At 32.3% G+C, this 22,113-nt stretch overlaps 7 protein-coding genes across 7 annotated transcripts in view; 2 read left to right on the top strand and 5 right to left on the bottom strand.

Moving 5' to 3' along the window:
- The window catches only part of HELRODRAFT_194964 (hypothetical protein), a 10,076-nt gene extending 3,986 nt beyond the window's left edge, over nt 1-6,090 (bottom strand). The window contains exon 1 of the mRNA XM_009013345.1: nt 514-6,090. Coding sequence (XP_009011593.1) covers nt 514-5,493 — 4,980 coding nt within the window. The 5' untranslated portion in view covers nt 5,494-6,090. The remainder of the gene's footprint in view (nt 1-513) is intronic.
- Nucleotides 6,091-7,264: 1,174 nt separating this feature from the next.
- HELRODRAFT_183761 (hypothetical protein) lies at nt 7,265-8,682 on the top strand (the record flags this gene model as incomplete). Its single annotated transcript, XM_009013344.1, has 3 exons — nt 7,265-7,306; nt 7,864-7,948; nt 8,405-8,682. The coding sequence occupies 3 exons, from the start codon at nt 7,265-7,267 to the stop codon at nt 8,680-8,682; spliced, it is 405 nt and encodes a 134-aa protein (XP_009011592.1).
- A 1,337-nt stretch (nt 8,683-10,019) lies between these two features.
- Nucleotides 10,020-11,898, bottom strand: HELRODRAFT_183760 (hypothetical protein; the record flags this gene model as incomplete). Its single annotated transcript, XM_009013343.1, has 5 exons — nt 10,020-10,091; nt 10,716-10,785; nt 11,415-11,512; nt 11,723-11,787; nt 11,892-11,898. 5 exons carry the CDS (start codon nt 11,896-11,898, stop codon nt 10,020-10,022), a joined length of 312 nt encoding a protein of 103 aa, XP_009011591.1.
- A 1,390-nt stretch (nt 11,899-13,288) lies between these two features.
- HELRODRAFT_91967 (hypothetical protein) lies at nt 13,289-16,930 on the bottom strand (the record flags this gene model as incomplete). The annotated part of the gene is made up of 10 exons (XM_009013342.1): nt 13,289-13,500; nt 13,592-13,704; nt 13,994-14,174; nt 14,534-14,665; nt 14,903-15,021; nt 15,189-15,353; nt 15,685-15,887; nt 16,202-16,282; nt 16,506-16,530; nt 16,764-16,930. The coding sequence occupies 10 exons, from the start codon at nt 16,928-16,930 to the stop codon at nt 13,289-13,291; spliced, it is 1,398 nt and encodes a 465-aa protein (XP_009011590.1).
- Nucleotides 16,931-17,711: 781 nt separating this feature from the next.
- On the bottom strand, nt 17,712-19,272 carry HELRODRAFT_183758 (hypothetical protein; the record flags this gene model as incomplete). Its single annotated transcript, XM_009013341.1, has 2 exons — nt 17,712-18,505; nt 19,092-19,272. The coding sequence occupies 2 exons, from the start codon at nt 19,270-19,272 to the stop codon at nt 17,712-17,714; spliced, it is 975 nt and encodes a 324-aa protein (XP_009011589.1).
- Nucleotides 19,273-20,507: 1,235 nt separating this feature from the next.
- On the top strand, nt 20,508-20,711 carry HELRODRAFT_91952 (hypothetical protein; the record flags this gene model as incomplete). Its single annotated transcript, XM_009013340.1, has 1 exon — nt 20,508-20,711. A coding segment is annotated over one exon (204 nt), but the record flags the coding sequence as incomplete, so codon positions are not given.
- Nucleotides 20,712-20,724: 13 nt separating this feature from the next.
- HELRODRAFT_183757 (hypothetical protein) lies at nt 20,725-21,048 on the bottom strand (the record flags this gene model as incomplete). The annotated part of the gene is made up of 1 exon (XM_009013339.1): nt 20,725-21,048. The coding sequence occupies one exon, from the start codon at nt 21,046-21,048 to the stop codon at nt 20,725-20,727; it is 324 nt and encodes a 107-aa protein (XP_009011587.1).
- Nucleotides 21,049-22,113: the final 1,065 nt, after the last annotated feature.

Raw genomic sequence — 22,113 nt, 5'->3', positions numbered from 1 at the left:
TGTTGTGTTTATTTTTGTCTTTATCCTGGAGAAAATGCTCTCTATACTGAAATTGATCTTCTTAGATCTACTACTACTACTACTATTATTATTATTATTATTATTATTTCTACTACTACTATCAGTAATATTTATTGAATTATCAGACAGGCACAAAGGAATCGGGACAAACAACGACGAAGATGATGATAAGAATGATGATGACGATGATGATGAGAATGATGATGGTAATGAGAATGATGGTGAGGGCATACTTAGTAGCTGTGATGTTGGTAACGCTAAATTGCACTTATAGTTATTATTATTACTATTATTATCACCATCATTATCATTATAAGAGGAGTTTGTTGATGAGTTATTATAAATAATGTTATGATTTTGTTGTTGTTGCAGCTGATGATGATTAGGAGAATGATTAAAAGAATTATGATGATGAGGAGGAGGAGGAGGAGGAGCGTGGTGATGATGATGATGATGTTGGTTGTGCTGTCCTTGTACCAATTCATTGCTAACTGGCTTAAAATTATTAAGGAACTTTTTGGAAATACTATGATTACGATGATGATGATTGTCATCATTATCATAAGCATAAGCATCATCACTCCTTCTTATTTGTCTATGGGGTGATAATAATGATAATGGTGGTGATGACGACGACATCTTTACTGATAAGGACTGCTGCGTAGATGATGATAACGATATCTGTTTGTGATTACTGTAGTCACTAGAGACACCATCATCATCTCTATTATCGTCATCATCATCTCTATTATCAACCACATCATATTTTTTATTTAAATTCAATAGCTCTGAACTGTACTGCAGCTGGCCATAATCCTGATAATGATGAAAATTGTCGCTACTATTACCAGCACTATCATTATTATTATTATTATTATTTTTGTTGTAGAGGTGATTCGGATTAATCTGATTGAGATGATCACTTTGTTTGTGCTGGGACAGAAACTTGTGACGATCATCATCGAATGTACTGGCCAAATGTTGGAAATTGATAATATCATTGCAGTTGTTGTGGTTGTTGGTGGCGGTGGTGCTATTGTTATTATTATTATTATTGTGGTTAGAGTTAGGGTAATTATTATTATTATTATTATTATTGTTGTTGTTGTTATTATTCTTACTGTTGAATGGTGAACCTGAGTTAATTGAGCAAATAGGTAAAGATGACCTCGAAGATGATAACGATAAAGATGACGACAACGTCAAGAACGGCGATGATGACGACGACGATGATGAGTAAGATAATAATGATGATGAATAAGACGACGACGATGATGGTGATGATGAATAAGACGATGACGATGATGATGACAACATAAGGTAATCTGCAGTAAAATTTGCTTCTGGCATTCTTGGAGCTGCTTGTAATGGTGGAAACGTCTGAAGTGGAGACGAAGAAAAGGTGGAAAACAACGATGATGATGATGATGACGAAAGTGATGATGATGAAAATGATGGTGGTGGTGGTAATGGTGGCAGGGCTAATTTTAGTTTTAATCTTTTTGTTCTACCATCTGGCATTACAACACATTTTTCTTTGACTATTTTGCAAATTTGCAGCTGGTGCACTTCATGCTTTTGTGGCTGTTGATGTTGTTGATGTGAAGAACACAAATTTTGCTGCTGATGTGGATTTAACAAGGTTTGATGGCATTGGTCTAAATTTTGCTGCTGCTGTTGTTGTTGTTGCAAGTTTTGTTGTTGATCAAGATAAAACTGTTGATTTTGTTGTTGTTGTTGAAATGGTTGCAGGCAATGAGGTTGTAGTGAACTCTGCAGCATATTAAAAAGTTGTTGCTGCTGCTGCTGTTGCAGATGTTGTTGCCGGTTTTGATTCGGTCCTTCCGATTGTTGATGACGGCCGCTGTGGTAATGCTGGTACTGCTGTTGGTTCTGATACTGTTGTTGTAGTTGCGGTGGTTGTAGCTGGTTTTGTTGCTGTTGTGCCTGAAAATCTGCACTTGAAAACGGTTGCCGCTGCTGCTGAAAATGTTGGAAACTGCTGCGATGTTGGTTGTCTAAATCACTCGCAGGAGAAACACCATTGAATTTACTCTCAATTCTATTATCATTATTATTATTATTGTTACTACTACTACTACTACTACTAATACTAGAATGACCCCCACCGTCACCATCATGAAAGGGTGACGATGGTTTGATTGTTGCAGATACGGATGGAGTCGTTGCTGTTGCAGACGTCATTATCATCATTTCACCCAGTGTAGGTAATGATGGGCCAAAAAATGGTGACTCTGATGCTACTGCTGCTTCAACTGTTGATGTCGCTGCTCCAACCGCTACAGCTGCTGATGTTGATTTTGATGAAAGTTTAGGTGACGGGTGCGACATTCCATCATTATAAATGCTATCAACAACGTTACAGGTATCATCCTTGCTACTGGTGTTGTTGTGTATGCTAGATGTAGCAGTATTACTATCAGAGGTACATGTAGTAGTAGTAGTAACGATAGTAGCAGTTGAAATGGTAGTAGTAGTAGTAGTGGCAATGGTAGTGGTTGCCATAAGGAGTGGTGTTGTCTTTGGCTTCAAAAGTTTTATTTTTAAACCGGTAACACTCTTAACAGATAAATAATTTTCTGACGATTTCTGAGGTTTTTTGTTACTTTTTGATTTTACAGAATTCTTTGCTGTTGTAGTAGTAGTAGTTGTTGACGGTGATGATGACGACGTCGTTGCTGTTGTTGTTGTTGATGCTGATGATGATGTTGGTGTTGAAGATGTTGGTACTGATGATGATGATGTGGTCAACGTTGATGGCACTGATTTTGTTGCTAGGTGTAAATCAGATGTATCAGGTATATCTAATGTTCTAGAATTAATGCTATTGTTATCATAACCAACAATGGGGCAAAAGTTATTATTACTATTATTATTACTATTACTGCTATTGTCGTTATTATTGTTGCTATAGTAGTTATTATTGTGATGTGATATTGTACTGTTGGCTGTGTTTAAGTTGTCATGAAAATTGAAAACTGCATCATTGCTGTTGTTGTTGCAAATGTTGTTGCTGTTGTTGGCAATGTTACTTATGTTGTTGTTGCTGTTGTTGGCTATGTTACTGATGTTGATGTTGTTGTAGTTAGTGACGTTGCAGCTGCTAAAAACATTGTTGTTGTAAGTACTAGGACAATGGCTATTGAAACCAACAGCACATACAGCATTATTATCACTGCTAGTAGGATTGGCAGTAGTTGTAAAATTACCTGGCAAAAATGTTGCTGGAGCACTCCCAACAACAAAATTCGGTAAAGTTTTAGTTATAACACTATTGCCTAATCGACATTTCAACCTTTTAGGCATTGTTATCAGTTGAGGTTGAAATATTGACGCCTGGAAAAATGTTGATGACATCGGGGAGAATGTAGAAAAAGACGACGTTGATGCTGTTGCTATTGTCGTAGAAACACCTGGAAAACATGATGATGATGCTGTTGGAAAATATGGAGACATCTTCATTGGCAATGATGATGATGGTGAAAATGATGATGAGGATGACAATAGTGGCGTATTGTATTCATTAATAGTAGAAGTACCACTACTATTTCTATGGGAATTCGTATCACCATCATTATTACCACTACTGATATTGTAATTATTAGCATAATTAACAGGATTGAAGCCACTACCAACATTATTATTATTATTATTGTTGTTGTTACTATTATTATTATTATTAATATTATTACTATCACCTATCACATAATCATAGTGTTGGCTGCTAGAATTAGTGATATTACTGAAAAAATTATTAATTCTGTTGTGGTAGTTGAAACTAATATGGTGGTTATTATTATTGTTATTGTTGTTATTTAAATTATTGTTATTACTATTCGAATTATCATTAAGTGTATTAAATTTAGGTGGCAAATTGTTAGCGTTGTTGATGTTGTTGTTCTGTAGCCCAGAATCAGACATGGGAGAAGAAATGAAAGGTGTCTCCATTTGCAGTTCTGGCATTTTAGGTGAATCACCAGAGGCGCCCAGCCCTGGACCTCCTCTGCCTAAATCAGATCCACCTAATTTTATTTGGTTGGTTAGACAAACTTTGTCGTTGCTGCAGTTGCTGTTTGATTGATTTTCAAATTTGTTAGTGGTTGCTGTTTTTTTACTACTGTTGTTGTTGTTGTGGAGCTTTTTGGCTCTTGATCTAGATTCACTTTTAGCTTTTCGTTTGTTGTTGTTGGTTGTTGATGACGTTGTTTCGTTTGTGTTGCTACTGTTGTTGGTGATTAGTGATGCTACTGTTGTAAGTTTTGCTGTGGCTGATGGATGTTTTGTTAGCGCTGATGCTGTTGTCAAGCTTACTGAGTTCAACGTAGATAATTTGGCTTCAGTTGGGGACATTTCACTGACTTCACTAACGTTTTTGTTGCCAGTGGGACCTCGTTTTTGTTTTTGGTTAGACAACGAAACTGCTGCTGTGACAGTTGTTGTTGATGTCATTGTGGTTGTTGTCGTTGTGGTTATAACGGCAGTTGCAGATTTACCAATGGTTGTTGTTTCTTGTCTCTTTAACTTTATAACAAATCCAACTTTTTTCTCTTCTATGGGAGCAATGGCATAATTATTTTTTACAAGTTCCATTTTTACTTTTTTAACTTTTGTTACCTTTGATGATGTCTTTGAGATGGAGTTTGAAATAGAAGTAGTATTGGTGGTTGTAGCTACTGCTGTTGTTGTTGTTGTAGTGGTTATATCAGTGCACGACATTGATAAGCTCTTCTTGGCACCAGTATGTAGATTGCAGTTTGTGACTGAAGTGGTAGAGCTGTTTGATTTTGTAGAACTCTGACGAGAAATTGACTTTGCAACTGTCGTATGGCTGCTGTTTTTATGTTTTCGATCTTTATCATCCAACGCAATGATCTTTCTGAACTCCCTCTCCTGAATTTCGCCTAAGCTTAAATGTTTCTTTCTGTCAGTGCTGTAAAACTTTGATTTAGTAACTTTAGTTATATTACTATTAAGACCATTCACTAATTTGGTTTTGGTAGTGAAATTATTTACCACTCCATCACTTTCAATTTTTCCTTTGGCTGCAAAATTTAAAACCCCCGAATTAAAACATGCAGCATCTTTGGTAACATCATCACGAGAGGCTGCCTTAACATCATTTTTGTTAATGTTTTCAGCAGGCATTCTGTTTTCGTTAACAACACTACAAACTTTGACTGAATTATTATTACTAATAATGTTATTACTGCAATTGCTGATGCTGTTATTATTGTTGTTTGTCACTTGGGGACTGCCAAAATATGCATCCTCATCTCGGTGGGTTGGTGAGCTCACATCTACCCCACTATCCTTTGGCGAGGGCTGCGTGTTGTTACTCAGTGGGGACAAGTCCATCGACGTATAGGAGGAGGAAAGTGGTGGGTGCTGTTGTGCGGGTTTACCATCGACTGTAATAACTTCCGCAGAAGAATTAACTATCGATTTAGGCATTAATGGTTAAAAGTTTGTGATATGGCGGCCACTAATTTAGGCAACCAGATATTATCAAATTAGTTCAATGTTTATAACTAAAAATTGTTAGTAAAAATCTTAAAAAATGGCTCTGGTTAGTTACAAACAAAAACCATAAATAAAGCAATAAATATATCCAATGTTTTTATTAAAAGTATGTTATTTTTTTCAAAAATATAGATAGATAGATCAAAAATAAAATCATCAAAGAAAAGTTAAACTGGATATGGATATTGGAAGTTATTTTGCTTGCCCCATTAAACTGAATAAAAATAGTGCATAGAATGATTGGGGAAAATAAATCTAAAATGGATTATTTGATCTTTGAAACGAGAAATTGTCTTTAAAAACGAATTAAATAAAATAAATTTCTACATCCACACTCTAAAAATTACATAAACTAATTTTTAAAACATAACGTCAATTTTCGATTAAACCTATGATAAAATTACATTTTTAAAATCCGTACAGCCAGCCCAATTCATATAAATCCGTCAATCGGACGATTATAGAGCAGTAGGACAGATTTCGTAAACATTTCAATGAAGATTTATAAAAAACAAAACTCAACGATACGCCATCTTTGAAATTTTTATGGCCTAACATTTTGCTTGTTATTTTCTGCTTTATATACCAACTACTAGCTGTGACGTCACAGCCGCCTTCCCATTGGCTGGGGAAATTAAAGTCAATAAAAATACAAAATGGATGGACGAGGTGCGCTCTAATTAATATTTGATTTTAAATTATCATCTTACATCCTCGATTTCATTAAATTTAGTGAAAAAATCTATTAAAGTTAAAGAGGTTTCTTTTTCAATAGTTGTTAGCAGTAATGTTTTAATTCTCCGATTTAAATTGTTTGGTAGGATAAGGAAAAAAGTAATTTGCTGAGAGTTTTGATGAAATAAGATATTATATGCATGATTATATAATATAATATTAGATATAGTTAGTCTTGTTAAAATAGTTTTGTGAAATGAAACCGCACATAAGCTAATGAATTTTGCCGAATTTGCATTCAAATAGCTTTTTTCTATCATTTTACATTTGAATATTTAGAATTGGTAAATTTTAAACCATTTAAATCAATTTTTTATTAATGTCATTCAGTGGATTTAACTTGATTACCAAAAACGTTCTAAAACCCAATGTTTTAGATAAATATTTAAATAGAAAATAATTAAATAAATGAAAATTTGAAAGAAATAATAGTAATTTTAGATATTTTTGATATTAACATTAGTTAGTAATTTTAAAAATAATTTTAAATAAATCGTCAACATCTGTATAAGTTCTTTCATCACAGCTGTATATTTACATCTGAGTATCATTTTTACCGTACATTTTGACGGTCAAAAACTTCATTTTGCGCCTCTAACATCACATTTTAAGGCCAAATATAAATTCTAAAATGCATTATCCATAAAAAATTAATACTCTAACTACCGTCTGCTTAAAGTTCACGCTATTTTTAATTAATTCACTTATAAGGTGTATGTGCGTCGTTGATGACGACCTGCACTAGTTTTATATTATACATACACTAATATACTTACTGTTATATATATATATATATATATATATATATATATATAATTCTATTGCTTAAGATAAAACATACACACACAATATAAAGTAAGCCACGTCGACCGTCTTCCAGAAGATAAGTTCGTTTTGTAGTGGATTCGTGGTCTAAATTTGCGAATTTGATAACTTTTTAATTGAAATATCTTGAATTTGAATGAAAATGCTCGATCATAGATCTTCATCCGTCACTAAACTTCATTCGGTTAGAGAAATTTTTTGTCTTTTGCCAGTTTTTGGAGATTATTTTAACTGTTGTGTTCATGTGTGGATTTAATTAATATTAATTTGTCATCGTGTACACGTCTTTTTGCGTCTCAGTTGGAAGCCAATGCCACGAATCTAACCTCTCTAACCCTCACCCTCTTACTTTTTCTCTCTCTTGTCTCATCCTTTCAGGACATTGGCAAACTTATAGTTATAATTTTATTTTAATTTAACAGCTCTCTATGTAGCAAGCTTATTGTTTTTTATTCAATCATTGTTATTATAATGCTATAGCTACAAATGTTGAAGCTTTTAAAAATGGTTGAATAAGTTAAAAGTTGTTACTTACATGAATATATAAAATAAAATGAATATGATTTTATTTATTTATGCAATCCTGCGATCAGTGTCAAATAAACTAGGTTGTGTTATTGCAGCATTCCCAGGAATCTTAATTAATATACAATACCGATTCATCTGATAAATGATCTTTATTATTTTACCCAATAAATAATAATCTATAATTCCATATGATGATAAATTTTTTCCAACCAGCACAAATATGATGGTTATTCAGCAGCAGAGAGCCATGAAAAAGAAAATTTAACTTCATCATCCTCATCTTATAGATCTTTTGAAGGTTAAAACTAACTGGATTGTGCCAAAAAAAACAAAACAAACACACACATACACGTATACACACACATAAACACACATACTCAAACACACACATATACATGCACATACATGCTTTTGTGCTACACACACATATACATACACTCATACCTAGTTAATGTTTAAAGACATATATCACACATACACACACGCACACACATAATTAATTTATTTAATAATATTGATATGACAAATTCTAGCTAAATAACAATCCATAATACAGATTATTTAATGCAATCTTATATTCCTATATTCAGCGAAAAGTTGTAATGGAAAATGTCAAAGAAACTTTTTTCATACAAAAATAAAATATTTCCAAATTAAATCAAATTAACTTTACATTACTATCATCCACCAACTCTCTAATCACAGTCACTAATTATAATAACTCCTCCCGTGAAAAAAATTCCCAACCAATCAGATGAACAGCAACAACAGCAGACGACAACAAATACAGAAACTCCAACCCAACAAGATCAACAACAGCAACAAAATGGCGGTTATGTCTGGCGACTATCCTCCGGTCTGGTAAACTCGACGACGGGGGTGATATCGGGGGCGTTCGGATTGGGGTACGGAGGGGTGAAGTGGGTGGCGTCAAAAGGTTATAGCGCTGGGGAGGTTGTTGTCGATACAACCAAAAATATCGTTGGGAAGGTCCCTGTTGCAGCACTCAAAAGGAAAGATAAGAAGGAGTAGTAGTAGTAGTAGTAGCAGTAGTGGTGGTAGTAGTAGTAGTAGTAGTGGTAGCAGTAGTGGTGGTAGTAGCAGTAATAGTAGTAGTGGTAGTAGTAGCAGTAGTAGTGGTAGTAGTAGCAGTAGTAGTGGCAGTAGTAGTAGTAGTAGTAGTAGTAGTAGTGGTAGTAGTAAAAGAAGTCAAAGAAGACAACATTAAAAAAAGATTTTACATAAAGAGTTTATCGTTTTGCATAATTATTATTCTTGATTGATGAAATGAATTACTGATCGATCGATTAATTGATTGAAAGATTGATTGAAAGATTGAATAACTGATTGAATAATTGATTGATTCATTGGTTGGTTGATTGATGTTTAATTGAGTTTATAACGTCAACAGACTCGCCCGTCAAACATATCTTAATACATAGATATTTGTTAAGCCTATTTGTTACTGAGTGTCTGAATGTTTGAATAGATAGATGATTGACTAATTGATTAATCGATTGAATAAATGAATGAATGAATGAGTGATTGGTCGATTGATTGATCGATTGATTGAATGAGTTATCGATTGAATCATTTATTCAGATGTTTTATTGTTTTTTTTACCTGCTGATCAGTCTTGATTGATTGAAAAAACAATCGATTGAATAAATGAACGGATGGATGGATGAACGAGTAAAAGAAAGATAGATTGATTGACGCTTATAGAATGTGTATACACATTTATATATATATCTATACATATATTGTCAACTTGTCAACAATGTACATCAATAAAACATGTACACATACATAGACATTTATCATATATTTCTATTCAGTAACCTTCTTACATGATAAATATTGTTCTTTTAAGTTCTTTCATTTACTTATAAATTGTATATATATATATATATATATATATATATGTGAGTGTGTGTGTGTGTTTGTGCGCGTCTGTGTATTAGTTAAGTTCAATTCTTTGAAGTTGTTCATATTATGTATATATATATATATATATACTTATTTCATTTATCATTATTTATCTGTTTTTGCATTTAAATTACTGTATAAGTATAAAAATAGTGAGAGAGAGAGAGAGAGAGAGAGAAAGAAAAAGATTAATGAATGAATGAGTAAATGAATGATCGATTGATTAAGTGTATTAACCAATGAAACGATGAAAAAGATTGATCGAATGTGCGAGTGAATGAATGAAAGAATAGATAGAAGACTGATCTATCTTATAAAATGCCGAAATAGTATTATTTGAAATTAAATATTTTAAAAAAGATTTTTTTCTTTTATAAGTCATAAAGATCTTGGTACTGTGTAATCTTATTTTTTAGTGTAATTAATTTATTTTTATTTTGTTATTTTTGAAATAAAGTTAGGGCTCTCCTGGTGTTTTTCACTAAATTTCTGCCAGGCACGTGTATATAAGTCTGTATGTGTGTACGTGTATGTATGTAAGTCATCATTATCATTTATTATCATCAGTTTCATCATCACCATCATCATCATTTAATCTTCTCATGATCATTTATTATAATCATTTTCATCACCATCATCATTATTTATTATCACCAATTTAATCACCGGACCTAAGGTCGTCTCAAAAAATTCGCAAATAGATAAAATCCCTTCTCTCTCTCTATACGGATTTCACGTTTTTTTCGTTGACCCCAGAAACAGCATTCAAATCTATCGTGCAAATTAATTAAACAGTAAATTTATCTTTGAGAAATGAAGAATAAAATTCGCAAATAGATAAAATCCCTTCTCTCTCTCTATACGGATTTCACGTTTTTTTCGTTGACCCCAGAAACAGCATTCAAATCTATCGTGCAAATTAATTAAACAGTAAATTTATCTTTGAGAAATGAAGAATGCTGCTGCGTGTGCCTCCGTTCGTGGACCTCAATCTTCTTTAACGCTTTCGGGTAAAATCTGAGAGAAGATTGAAACAAAATTAGTTAAATACGACGTCACTAATAATAATTATAATAATAGTTATTATTATTATGAGCCTAATTAACATAATTTATTCATTTATTTTTAAATCTCACCCTTTCCAGTTTGTGCTTGTAGACGTAGCCCTTGTTGTTAACGTAAAACGTCGACTGGAGTTCAATGTGCCTGAAAATTTTTTCATAGGAAAAAAATATGGAAATTATAAAATACAATCAATTAATTAATCAATCAATCAATTAAATTGATAAACCAATTTAAGCAATCAATCAAACTACCAATCAAACATTCGATCACGGACTTACGAACTTACCAACCTGTCAATCAATCACAAATAAAAAAAAAAACTAAAACTGAACTGAGATAACAAACTGGCCTCTTTCCTCATTCCACTTGCCGTAACACTCTTTACGGTAAACAGTTTAGAATGCTGTAATACGTCAATTTTCCATCGAATTCTTACACGCCCCTGAGATGGGTTAATCGTCGAACTGAGCATGTGCACCTGGATTTTGGGATAATGTAGGTTTATCCAAAGGCGGGTTTTCAGCAGTTGGATGGCGTACCTAAGTAAGCCTCTGACAAAAAATTTTTTTTTTAAATTCTTTAAATTTTAAAAATATTTTAAAATTTTATACTACTAATAACCCTAACCCAAACCCTACTACAACTACTACGACTACTACTGCCACCATTACTATAATTGCAACAACAATTATTAATAATAGTTTGAATATATCTAATGGTAAGATAGATAATCAATCCATCAATCAATCAATCAATAACATCAATCTAACTTGGTTGACTCTGGCTCTGAAGGGTTCCATTTATTTTCAAACTCGACATCTTTGGTGTAGATTCTATATTCATGTCTCGATACAAACAGCGTCCTTAACTGAAGAAAAAGTTTTAAAAAAAGATTAAATACATATTAAAAAATTATATTAGTTAATACAACGATCCTAATTAAAAATGGTCGAAGCAAACTCTGTGCTATCTATATTTTATTTTACCCTCATTCAAACAAACAACTGAACCCACAAATACAAGAGAATATTACAAAATATTATATTTGCCATGCATAATTAGGCCCAGACACCCTAACCTCTAAATTCATCAACTTCTCCACATTCTCCAACTGTTTTTCAGATGGTAGATCAGAAGAGTCAGCTGAATGTTGCTGCAATTTGGATGGATTCTTAGTAGGTGAATCATCCTTTGATGATGAATATAACCTCTCTGATACCCCAACCTGCCTATTTGCTGTCACTAACTGGCCATTGGAGGTGTTGTTATGTGTCACCAATTGATTTAGAAAAAAATAATTAAAAGTTGAAAGACTGGAAAGTGGCCTCCTCTGTAATAAATTATCTTTAGAAGAAACTACTAGCAAGAGACAATTTCTGTTGTTAATATTCCTACATATTAAGGAATTTTTAACACAAGAAAAATACTGATTGAGGCCAGTTTTGAAAAATTTGTTCACCGTTTTGCTGTTAAAAAAAGTGTGACTGTAGTTTGACACCCGTGACATCTGCCATCATTAGGGAATTTATTTTATATTAATTTGATATTAACATAATATAATATATAATTTTTTTATTATAATATAATTATTATTTAAATAAACATATATTCTGAAAGAATTTCAAATTCAAATCAAAAAGTTAAAAAAAATGTTGCCTTACAATTTAAATTTTAAAAGACTAAATTTTAAAAATTTAAGATTAGTAAATTAATAACAAACTTAACAAGTTAACACTCTAGTCATCTAGTGCTAATCCTCTAATCCTAATGGCTAATCTAACAGTCACTTGTCAAAATTAAAAGACATAAATAAAACAACTGACCCCTTTTTCAGTTTTTTCTTTTTAGTTAGTTTGCTTGAAAATTTTCAACTCACGCAAACAAAAATGAAAATTTTTAAGCTAAAAATGACAAGCTTTGAGAATAACTTTCAGCATTTTAAATTTAACCCTTTTAAATTAAAAAAAAAGAACTTAACTTTTAAATGACATAAATTTTGTAGCGCCTAATATTTTTCAACACAGGCTGCTAAATAGCGCATTAGGCATCCAAAACAGTTTTTACGATATAGATTATACCACTGGCTGACAAAACCGTTTATTATTTACCACTTTAATGTTTCACATAGAAACTATTGTTTATTTAGTGCTATTCAATATAAGCATTCTTAGGATTGTCAAATTTATAACTCTAAAATCATAATCCAAACTATGGTTAATTTAATGTTGTTATTCAATATAAAAATTCTAAAGAATGTCAATTTTATAACTCCAAAATCATAATTCAAACAAAGAAGTTTGGTTGAATAATCTAATTCCTGGAATAATCCTGGAATAATAAAACATTATATAAAACTCTATTCCAACAAACATTAACCGAATTTTAAGTAAGATCTTTAATACAATAATCATGATACACATACACACGTCACACATAACACCAATATGGTAAATATTGACGGCATATGTCGAATATAGATCGAAAAAATTACAAATTTTACTATGAATAAAGGGATATAAAACCTTTATCAAAGTCAAAAAAGTTACAGCTTGAATATATAGACGAAACATAAATGTTGTAACTTGTAGGTAAACTGTAAAAAAATAGTTTTTGATGAATAAAAGTTTTCCTTTGTAATTCATTTTTAAAAAATCGGGAACGTTTGGGATGCGAGGGATTCAACGGCGCATTCATCGGTTCCTCTCTTGATTCTAAAATACCCCTTCTCTCCCCACTCCTCACCCCAGCTATTTTTAATTATCCAATAGTTGGTCTTCGTCTTCTCATCACGTCCATACCCGACCAATAAGACAGCGTGATTGGACCATTCAAATGGAATGAATCTGTTCGACAATCCTGATTGGTTGTGATGTAATTGAAGATAAAAACGAGAAATCTAACAATATAACAGATAATATAGCAGACAATATAACAGATAGCAAGTAACCTGTGTGGTGATAGATGCCCCCTTTGTAATGGACAAAATCATCATATACTTGGAATGCAACTGACATAGGTCCATGCTTTACTAGAGCCTCCCTCATTAATTGCTCCGTGCAACTTTCGTTAATTTTAAAATAAAAAATAAATGTGTGTCTGTGTGCGTGCGTGCGTGCATTCAATTGATGTGAATCAACTGAAAACGTAGATGTGATTAGAGTGCCTGTCTGTCTGATCATATCTGCAGTGCTTTGGTTTGAAACCAAAGAGATTCTAACACAGAGCACGCGAAAGAAAAGAGTACAACGCATCGTATTTGTGCGAAATATAAACGTTGCTTTTGACATATCTGAATAATACAATAAGAAATAACTATATTTTTTTTTGTTGAAAATATTAAAAAACTTACCCTCCAAAATACCCGCCAATGTATTGGTAACCAGTGAAGTAATACTTAGTGCAATTTTGTCTCGCAACTTTATCGCACGTCTCCCGTTCGAATTCCTGGTACGGATTGCACTTTTCTTCAACCAGGCCAAAATCTTCGGCATATTTGCCTGCAACTAAGTAGGGGAAACCGCCATCGCAAGCTGTTGACGTCATGATTAAAGAATCAGTGATGTAATGAATGAGAAATCAGTGATGTGATGATCATTTAAGATTAATTTAGTGCAGATAGAGAAGGAGCGAAAAAGAAAGAAATTTAAGAGCTAATAAATTTATTTATTAACTGAATAAACAAATCACGTCTTAATTAATTATGATGAATTTTTCTTTCAATCAATCAACCAATCGGTCGATAAATCAACCAACCAATCGGTCGATAAATCAACCAACCAATCGCGCAATCAATCAATCAGTCAACCAGCTAGCCAACCAATCAATCAATCATTAAGTCAACCAACCAACCAGCCAGCCAACCAATCATTTAGCCATCTGACTGACAGACCTTGAGAATAACTACTGCAGTCTAAAATATCTTGAGGCGAGAATATGACCTTGACTTGGTTGCCAGTAGCAATGGCCAGCCTTGATTCACACATACCAACAGAGGAAAAAGCATAACAACTACCACAAACCGCTAAAAACGTGCATAAATTAACATATATTAATAAATTTAATAGCTAATTAAAATTAATAAGACGAAATTTCATAGTTACAAAATCATGTAAAATATAAGCATGATAATGATTTACATTAACAACTACTGGAACACCATTTTCGGCTAAATAGACGGCCTTTCAATCAACCAATCAACCAACCAATCAATCAGCCAACCAATAAGCCAATCAATCAGCCAATCAATCAATCAATCAACCTTGATTTCTTACTGGTGTGACGTAATTAACGCCACTAACATTCCTCCAATCCCAATTGTCAGGCAGATCGGGTATGTTGTTGTCGTTTGTGTTTGGTTGCTTATTCAGCTTAGGTGGTCTGTGATTGTTTATAGAAATGTCAACCAGTCAGTCAGTCAATCAATCAATCAATAAATATCAGTCAGTCAATCAACCAATCGATCATTCAACCAGCCAACCAACTGACAGATCAACCTGTCAATCAAACGATCAGTCACTTAACCAGCCAGTCAACCGATCAATGACCTCAATTTTTTAGTATTATGCCCTCCAGTTATAGACTTCATGTCATTCACTGTCATCTTTTCAAATTTCTCATAAGGCGCCGCCCACCAGAGTATCGACGAATCAGAATTGATCTTTTCAATCATAGACGGGTCCGACCTGTAAAGACGTTCTCCCACTGGCTGGCTATTTTTAGATTGGCGGGAAAATAATTTCTCTCCTCTCGGGATAAACAAAAATTTGCGAGAGTTTGATTTGGGAGGGTATAGAGTCCTAAAAATTATTATTAATTTCGAATTGATAATTAAAATAAATTATTTATTTACATTCTTTAATCTCTTGTAAATAGATAATTTTTAATTAAGCAAAAATTTATTTCGTGAATAATGAAAAAATGGATAGTTTTAATTTTAAAAAGTGTAAAACTGCATGAATTTATTTTTTGATTTTCGTCGTTAACCAACCAACTTATCAATAAATCAATCAATCAACCAAACTGACCAACCGACCGACCAACCTGCCAGCCAGTTCACCACTCTCTGATGACTTAGCAGCATCCCCCGCCATTTTGTTTCCGTAATAACAAGCCCAATCCCGGCCAAAGACATCGTGGGACCAGCCAGGAAATGTTTCGTTGCAGAAGCTCGTCGAGTTGAACATATTACCAGTGAATTTCGAGAAGGCAAAGAATTTTCGATTATGAATTGTCACTTCAAAGCCCTTGTAGTTAGATGGGGAAGAGGATGGATTGGAGTGAGTGGGAAGTAAAAAAGTGAGTTTAATTTAGCTTAAAAAACCAAAAAAAAAATTCTGAAATAAGAAATTTAACAGAATTACTCATCTAAGAAAATATTATTATTAAAGCTAGATGAAAATGAAATAAGGAAACACACACAAACGAACAATTATGCATACATATATTTATATTAAAATACATGTATACCAATTAATAAACCTCTTTTAAACTCTCTCTCTCTCTCTCTTTCACTCTCTATATAAATATATTATAATATATAATATGTATACCTATTCACCTCATCATAAATCATGGTCCAAGTTCCTTCGTTGTTGAACTCATCAATGACAATGTTGGGGTACTTGAGTTCTAATTTGTACTGGTACTTAACTGGGCCTGGATTAGGGTTATTGGTTGGATGAGGTTGATTCTCAATTATTAAATGTTATTATTTAAATATTCATAATAAATTAAATAAAATATTAAAATACAATACAGAAATTAGTTTTAGAGTGAATTTTCAATTTAAATTAATATAACATTTGTGATATTTTAACCATCTTTCCTTTATCATTGCAAATAAAAAAAAAGCATCATGAAACTTGAAACAAAATTTTTGAAACTTCACTTACATTTTACACATTTACCTTTTTTACATATCATTCTTTTGTTATAAAATAATTATTTCATTATTAATAATTAACTTGATAAAATAATAATTACAATAATTGTAGAATATCAACATGTAAAATGTAAGTAAATAAACATCAAAATAGAGATGATAATAATCATTTTCAATCACATTTTGAACGATAATTTTATGAACTTACTACACAATTGAGAAAAAAATAATGATCTACTAGCCCATAGTCGAGCAGTTGATGTTGTTGTCGTAGCCACCATTCCCAACGTAAAACACCCACTTCCCTCTGATATCTTCGTACATGCAACTCACCGGGGTATCGGCCACCGAGAGTCCGGCACCCACAAACAGGAACAACGACAAAGCTAACAAACTCGAGACCATCATTCTCACTAATCTTATAAAATAGAATAAATTCTGAACGACAAATACGCAAAAATACTCTCTTTTGATCAGTCCTAACAAAGAAAAAACCGATCGAACCGGTCAGCTGATCCAACAACTGACTGGCAAAATCATATGACTGACTCAACTAAATGTGAACCTCTATTTATAATGCTTGAACTGTACCTTAACCCATATATATATATATATATATACAGAACAAATACCTTACCCCACACATATTTAAAATATACATTATATATATATGTATATATACATATATTAAGCCGCTATATCAAACATATTTTGTTATATATTTGTATTAAATCATATATATTTATATATATATACTGGAATACCATATTTTATACAGTATTGTATGAACAAAATTAATGTGCAATACTGTATATATGCATACATATACTAAACCTTAACCAGGCCAACAATTTAGTTCAAAAGGACCCCAGTACAATGTGAAGAAGTTTAGAAGTTCTATACATGCACGGACACAAATTACTACCTTTTAGCTCACTATTTGAACATGCTAAAATACGAATCCATCAAAACGACGAATCCATCATAATAGATCATTACAAATAACCGAGTTAAAATTGTCGATCAATGATAGTAAATAATAAAAATAGTAGAGAAATGAAATATTGACTGAAGAAATGAAATACAAAACGGAATGGAGTTAGCCATTGGTACATTCTTTTTTTACAGTATTGTATGAACAAAATTTATATTTTCCTTACTATTAAAATAAGTATTAATACTATATTTAATTCTGTTGCATCTCTTTACTGATAACATGAATAATAGTAGAGGCTAAATTCGAATTTTCAAGTAGATCATTGCCGTCACTATTTTTATTATTACTGTAGTTCTCATTATTATTATTATTGTTGACCTTATTATTATTATTATTATTGACCTTATTATTATTATTAACCCTATTACAATTGTCCTTATTATTATTATTGTTGTCATTGTTCTTACTCTCACTGATGCTGATGTTCATATCATCATTGCAATCATCATTCTTGTCATACCTCTTACCACCATCATCATCATCATCGTCGCCGTTATTATTTTTTATGTTTTTACTATTAATAATGTTGATGTTATTATTATTATTGTTGTTTTTATTATTTTTATTATTATCATCATCATTTGCATTACTGCAAAATTTTCTTTTGGCCTTTGAAAATCTCCTATTAGCTCTGCTCCCAGCACTATTATTATTATTTATATTATTATTATTTACGTTATTATCGTTATTTGTATCTTTGGTGTTAGATTTAAACGTAATGACGTCGCTGCAAATAGCATCATCATCACTGTCGTTGTTCTGAATATTCTTCTTCTTGTTATTAATATTATTGCTGATGTTACTGTTATCACTATCAACAATATCATTATTACTATTATTGCTTTTATTATTATTATTATTACTACTACAACACTGGCAATGATGATGCAGCAGCTGTTGTTGTTGCTGAAGATAATAATCAGATGGACAGTGAGTGACGAACTCGAAACAGCTCATGGCGAGTGTGCTCGACTCTCCCCTATCTGTCACGATCAAATTAAATTAACACAATACGAAGTTGAAGCCTAATAATACAATTTCAACGATAATTACAATGAGAATAATAGTAATAATAATAACTCCAAGAGAACCCGGATGCGTTGAAATGGAACTATGGCTCAGATACAGTTGCAGAAGAAAGACAGGCGCATAAATAATGCTAGCGAAGAGCTTAAATATTCATCCTGTGATGAACATTTGTAGGCTGCAGAATCTGACGATGATCAACATCCACTGGTACACACAAGTACGCTTAAACTTCGGCACAGTTTTAGATGGAGAACAAAGGCAGGAGCGTAGATGACGCATAGAACCTAAACTTTAGTTGGCTGTGATGTGAGTAGCAACAAACTTTTAATATGTACGTAGCAGTATGTATGAAAATGATGAGCTGACATAACAGGTTCATACATTCGGTGCCGTCTTTTTGGCGCCCAAGATACAAATCGTGCGTCATAGTTTGATATATATGGAGAAGTGGAGAAAGCGAAGATTATATGTAAATATACCCTACCAGCTGCAACAACGAACAGATACAACAGAAATAATAATGTAGTAACGATAATAAACCTAAATAGAATTCATCTAGAATGAATTTATCGCTTGATCTCTCAATTTTAGGCAGCAGCCAAGAGAGGACGGCCAGCTTGTCGAGAAACTTTGTCTGCACGAACCCCTTCAACTGACCATAGTAAATATTTCTGTCCTCTATGTCAACTACAGAGACTATGTCCCCAGACTGCCAGTACATACCCTAGTGAGTAAATGAACGGAGAAATGAATGAATAAAGAGATAAATTGCTGATAGAATGGAGGGATGAACGAATGAAGAAACGTATGATGAGACGAATGAGTGAATCAAATATGAACGGTTGATATAATGGTTGAAAGAATGAAGGAATAAACGAATGAATGAATAAACGAATGAATGAAAAAATGACTGGTTGATAGAATAAAAGAATGTCTGATTGTGAAAATTAATTACATTATATCATCATATTCACTAGAGCTAGAGAGAGAGAGAGAGAGAGAGAGAGAGAGAGAGAGAGAGAGAGAGAGAGAGAGAGAGAGAGAGAGAGAGAGAGAGAGAGAGAGAAAGAGAGAGAAAGAGAGGGAGAGAGAAAGAGGGGAGAGAGAGAGAGAATGAATGGTGGAATGAGCGAGACCTGATAGAATATATATTCAGATGTTTTGCTGTATGATGGACCCGGTGGCGCCTTCACTGGCTTCTAAAATGATGAAAAAAATAAAAAAAAATAAAAATATATAGTTATGTAGAGATATTGAATATATATAGTTATATAGTGTTACATACATTGTTAATATGTATATATATTGAATATATATATATATATATATATATATATATATGAATGTGTATTATGTAGTTATGTAGAGTTGTATGGGATTATATATTATTATATAGTGTTATATAAGGTTAGTGTATAAATCATATATAATGGAATATACATTATATTATAATATAATTTAAGACAAGTTAAAAACAAGAAAGAAATACTATAATACACCACACAGTACATTTCTAGTGAAATTATTCCTCCATCTTCCTTTACACTTATTGTTGGACCCCTTCCTACTGCTGTTAGTACTACTACTACTGTTGTTGCTGCTGTTTGATCTCAATGCTGCTGCTGCCGCTATAGTAGTGGTGGCATTACCTGAAGATGAAATTTCATTTTCTTGACCACATAGTAATGCTATTTATAAGTAAGCATAGGCTTAGATTCCTGAAATCATGATTCAATCAATCAATCTTCGTTTAGCGTCCAGAGACCCAGTTCCCCCAAGGTAGTATATTCAGGAAATCAAGATTATGGTTTATACATATTAATTATTTATCTATGTGTGTATAATAAGTGAATTTATTATACCTAGACGTTAAACACACACAGATATATATGCGTGTGTTTAATATCGACCCACATATGTGTGTTTAATTTTTATGTATTATAATGCTATAACGTGGTGCATAATACTATGCTGGAGAATCTTTGCCTTCCTTTTGAAATTGTTGGTAAAAGAATAAGAATCAAGACAGATTGGAGTCAAATAATTAAAGTTCATTTGGACAAAAGCCAACAGATCAATGTTGAGCACAGGCTGGATACATTTACAGCTGTGTACAAGAAACTAACCGGCAAATATGTAGTTTTTGAATTTCCAGAATAAGTTCTGTAAAAAGTTAATATTTCAATATGACAGTCAAAAAAGGTTGAATTTTTGGCTTGCCTGTTTTGCTAGATGAGTTTAGCTTTAGGAGGAGGTTATTTCTTCGTAAAAGTCTCAACTGTGACAATGAAGATTCAAGCACTTCCCTATCAACTGAATATTTCTGAGTAGAACTTTTTCTTTTTGTGAAGCATTTTGAGCAGATGTATTTTTTTACTGCCTGTGATGATGATGACGAATCACGCGTGCCCAGGGGCAAACACAATTCTTCCCAAAAATCAGTTTCTGAAGTTGAACAATCCGCACATGTAACTCCACTCTCGTCTTCTAGATCCATCATTTCATTTGCAAGAGTCACTAAGGGCAATTGAATAATTTATTTTATTTTTATATATTCACAAACACACACACACGCATAACACACAAACTGTCTATCTTATCTCTAACAACCTTACATAGTTACACAAGCAAGAAAGAAACAAGTCAAAAACCTCTCTAACAACTCAGTTTAAACAAACTAATTACTAACTACTAACCTAATTACAGGCAAACATTAAAGTTCTTCAAACAATCAAGTGAGGTGACTTGTTGTGGAGGTTATTAGAACTCTCAATAAAAATTTTTCCTTTTAAAATCAATTTTGCCGAATCGTATCAATGAAGAGAAAAGTGAAACTAAATATAAATAAAAAGGTCTGACTAAGTGGCCAACTAGTAAACCGCATTCAAAAGTTCAGTGAGATTTGGAACAGTTCCCAAGTGCTTTACATCCGTAAGCACGTATATATACACACGACACACATATATGTAGAATAATAACGATACGCACCTACACACATACACACACACACACACACACACATATATATATATATATATATATAATTTCAAAAGATAAATTTCGTGAACAAATAACTGCCACACCTGAGAACTTTCTCATCATATCATTACAAACATACAAAATGTACCGGAAACTAATTATTTTTATATTTGCTTAATTAAACGACAGCTAGTTAAAGAACATGTACCGAAACAATGAAAAACAGGTGAATAAAAACGAATAGATCGACAGTCCATACATGACATCATATATATATATATATATATATATATATATCACTATACCATAACAGTTCATATATGGCGTCATAAATACCCATCCCTCCATCTATATATATATATATATATATATATATATATATATATATATATATATATATATTTATTTATTTATTTATAAGTAGAAGATAAGTATATGATACACAAATCCACGCCACAGTAATAAACTAATAGCAAATAAATCGAAATATGGCACAAAAAAAAATAGAACCTAAACTAAATAATGTATCCGTCGTATTAAAGTAGAGTATATAAAAACATGCAAATAGTCATGAATTTCCACT

The sequence above is a fragment of the Helobdella robusta genome (genome assembly GCF_000326865.2).
Source record: "Helobdella robusta unplaced genomic scaffold HELROscaffold_118, whole genome shotgun sequence".
Lineage (NCBI taxonomy): Eukaryota > Metazoa > Annelida > Clitellata > Rhynchobdellida > Glossiphoniidae > Helobdella > Helobdella robusta.
Note: the sequence above shows the minus strand (reverse complement) of the source record. Positions and strands in the feature narration are given on the sequence as shown.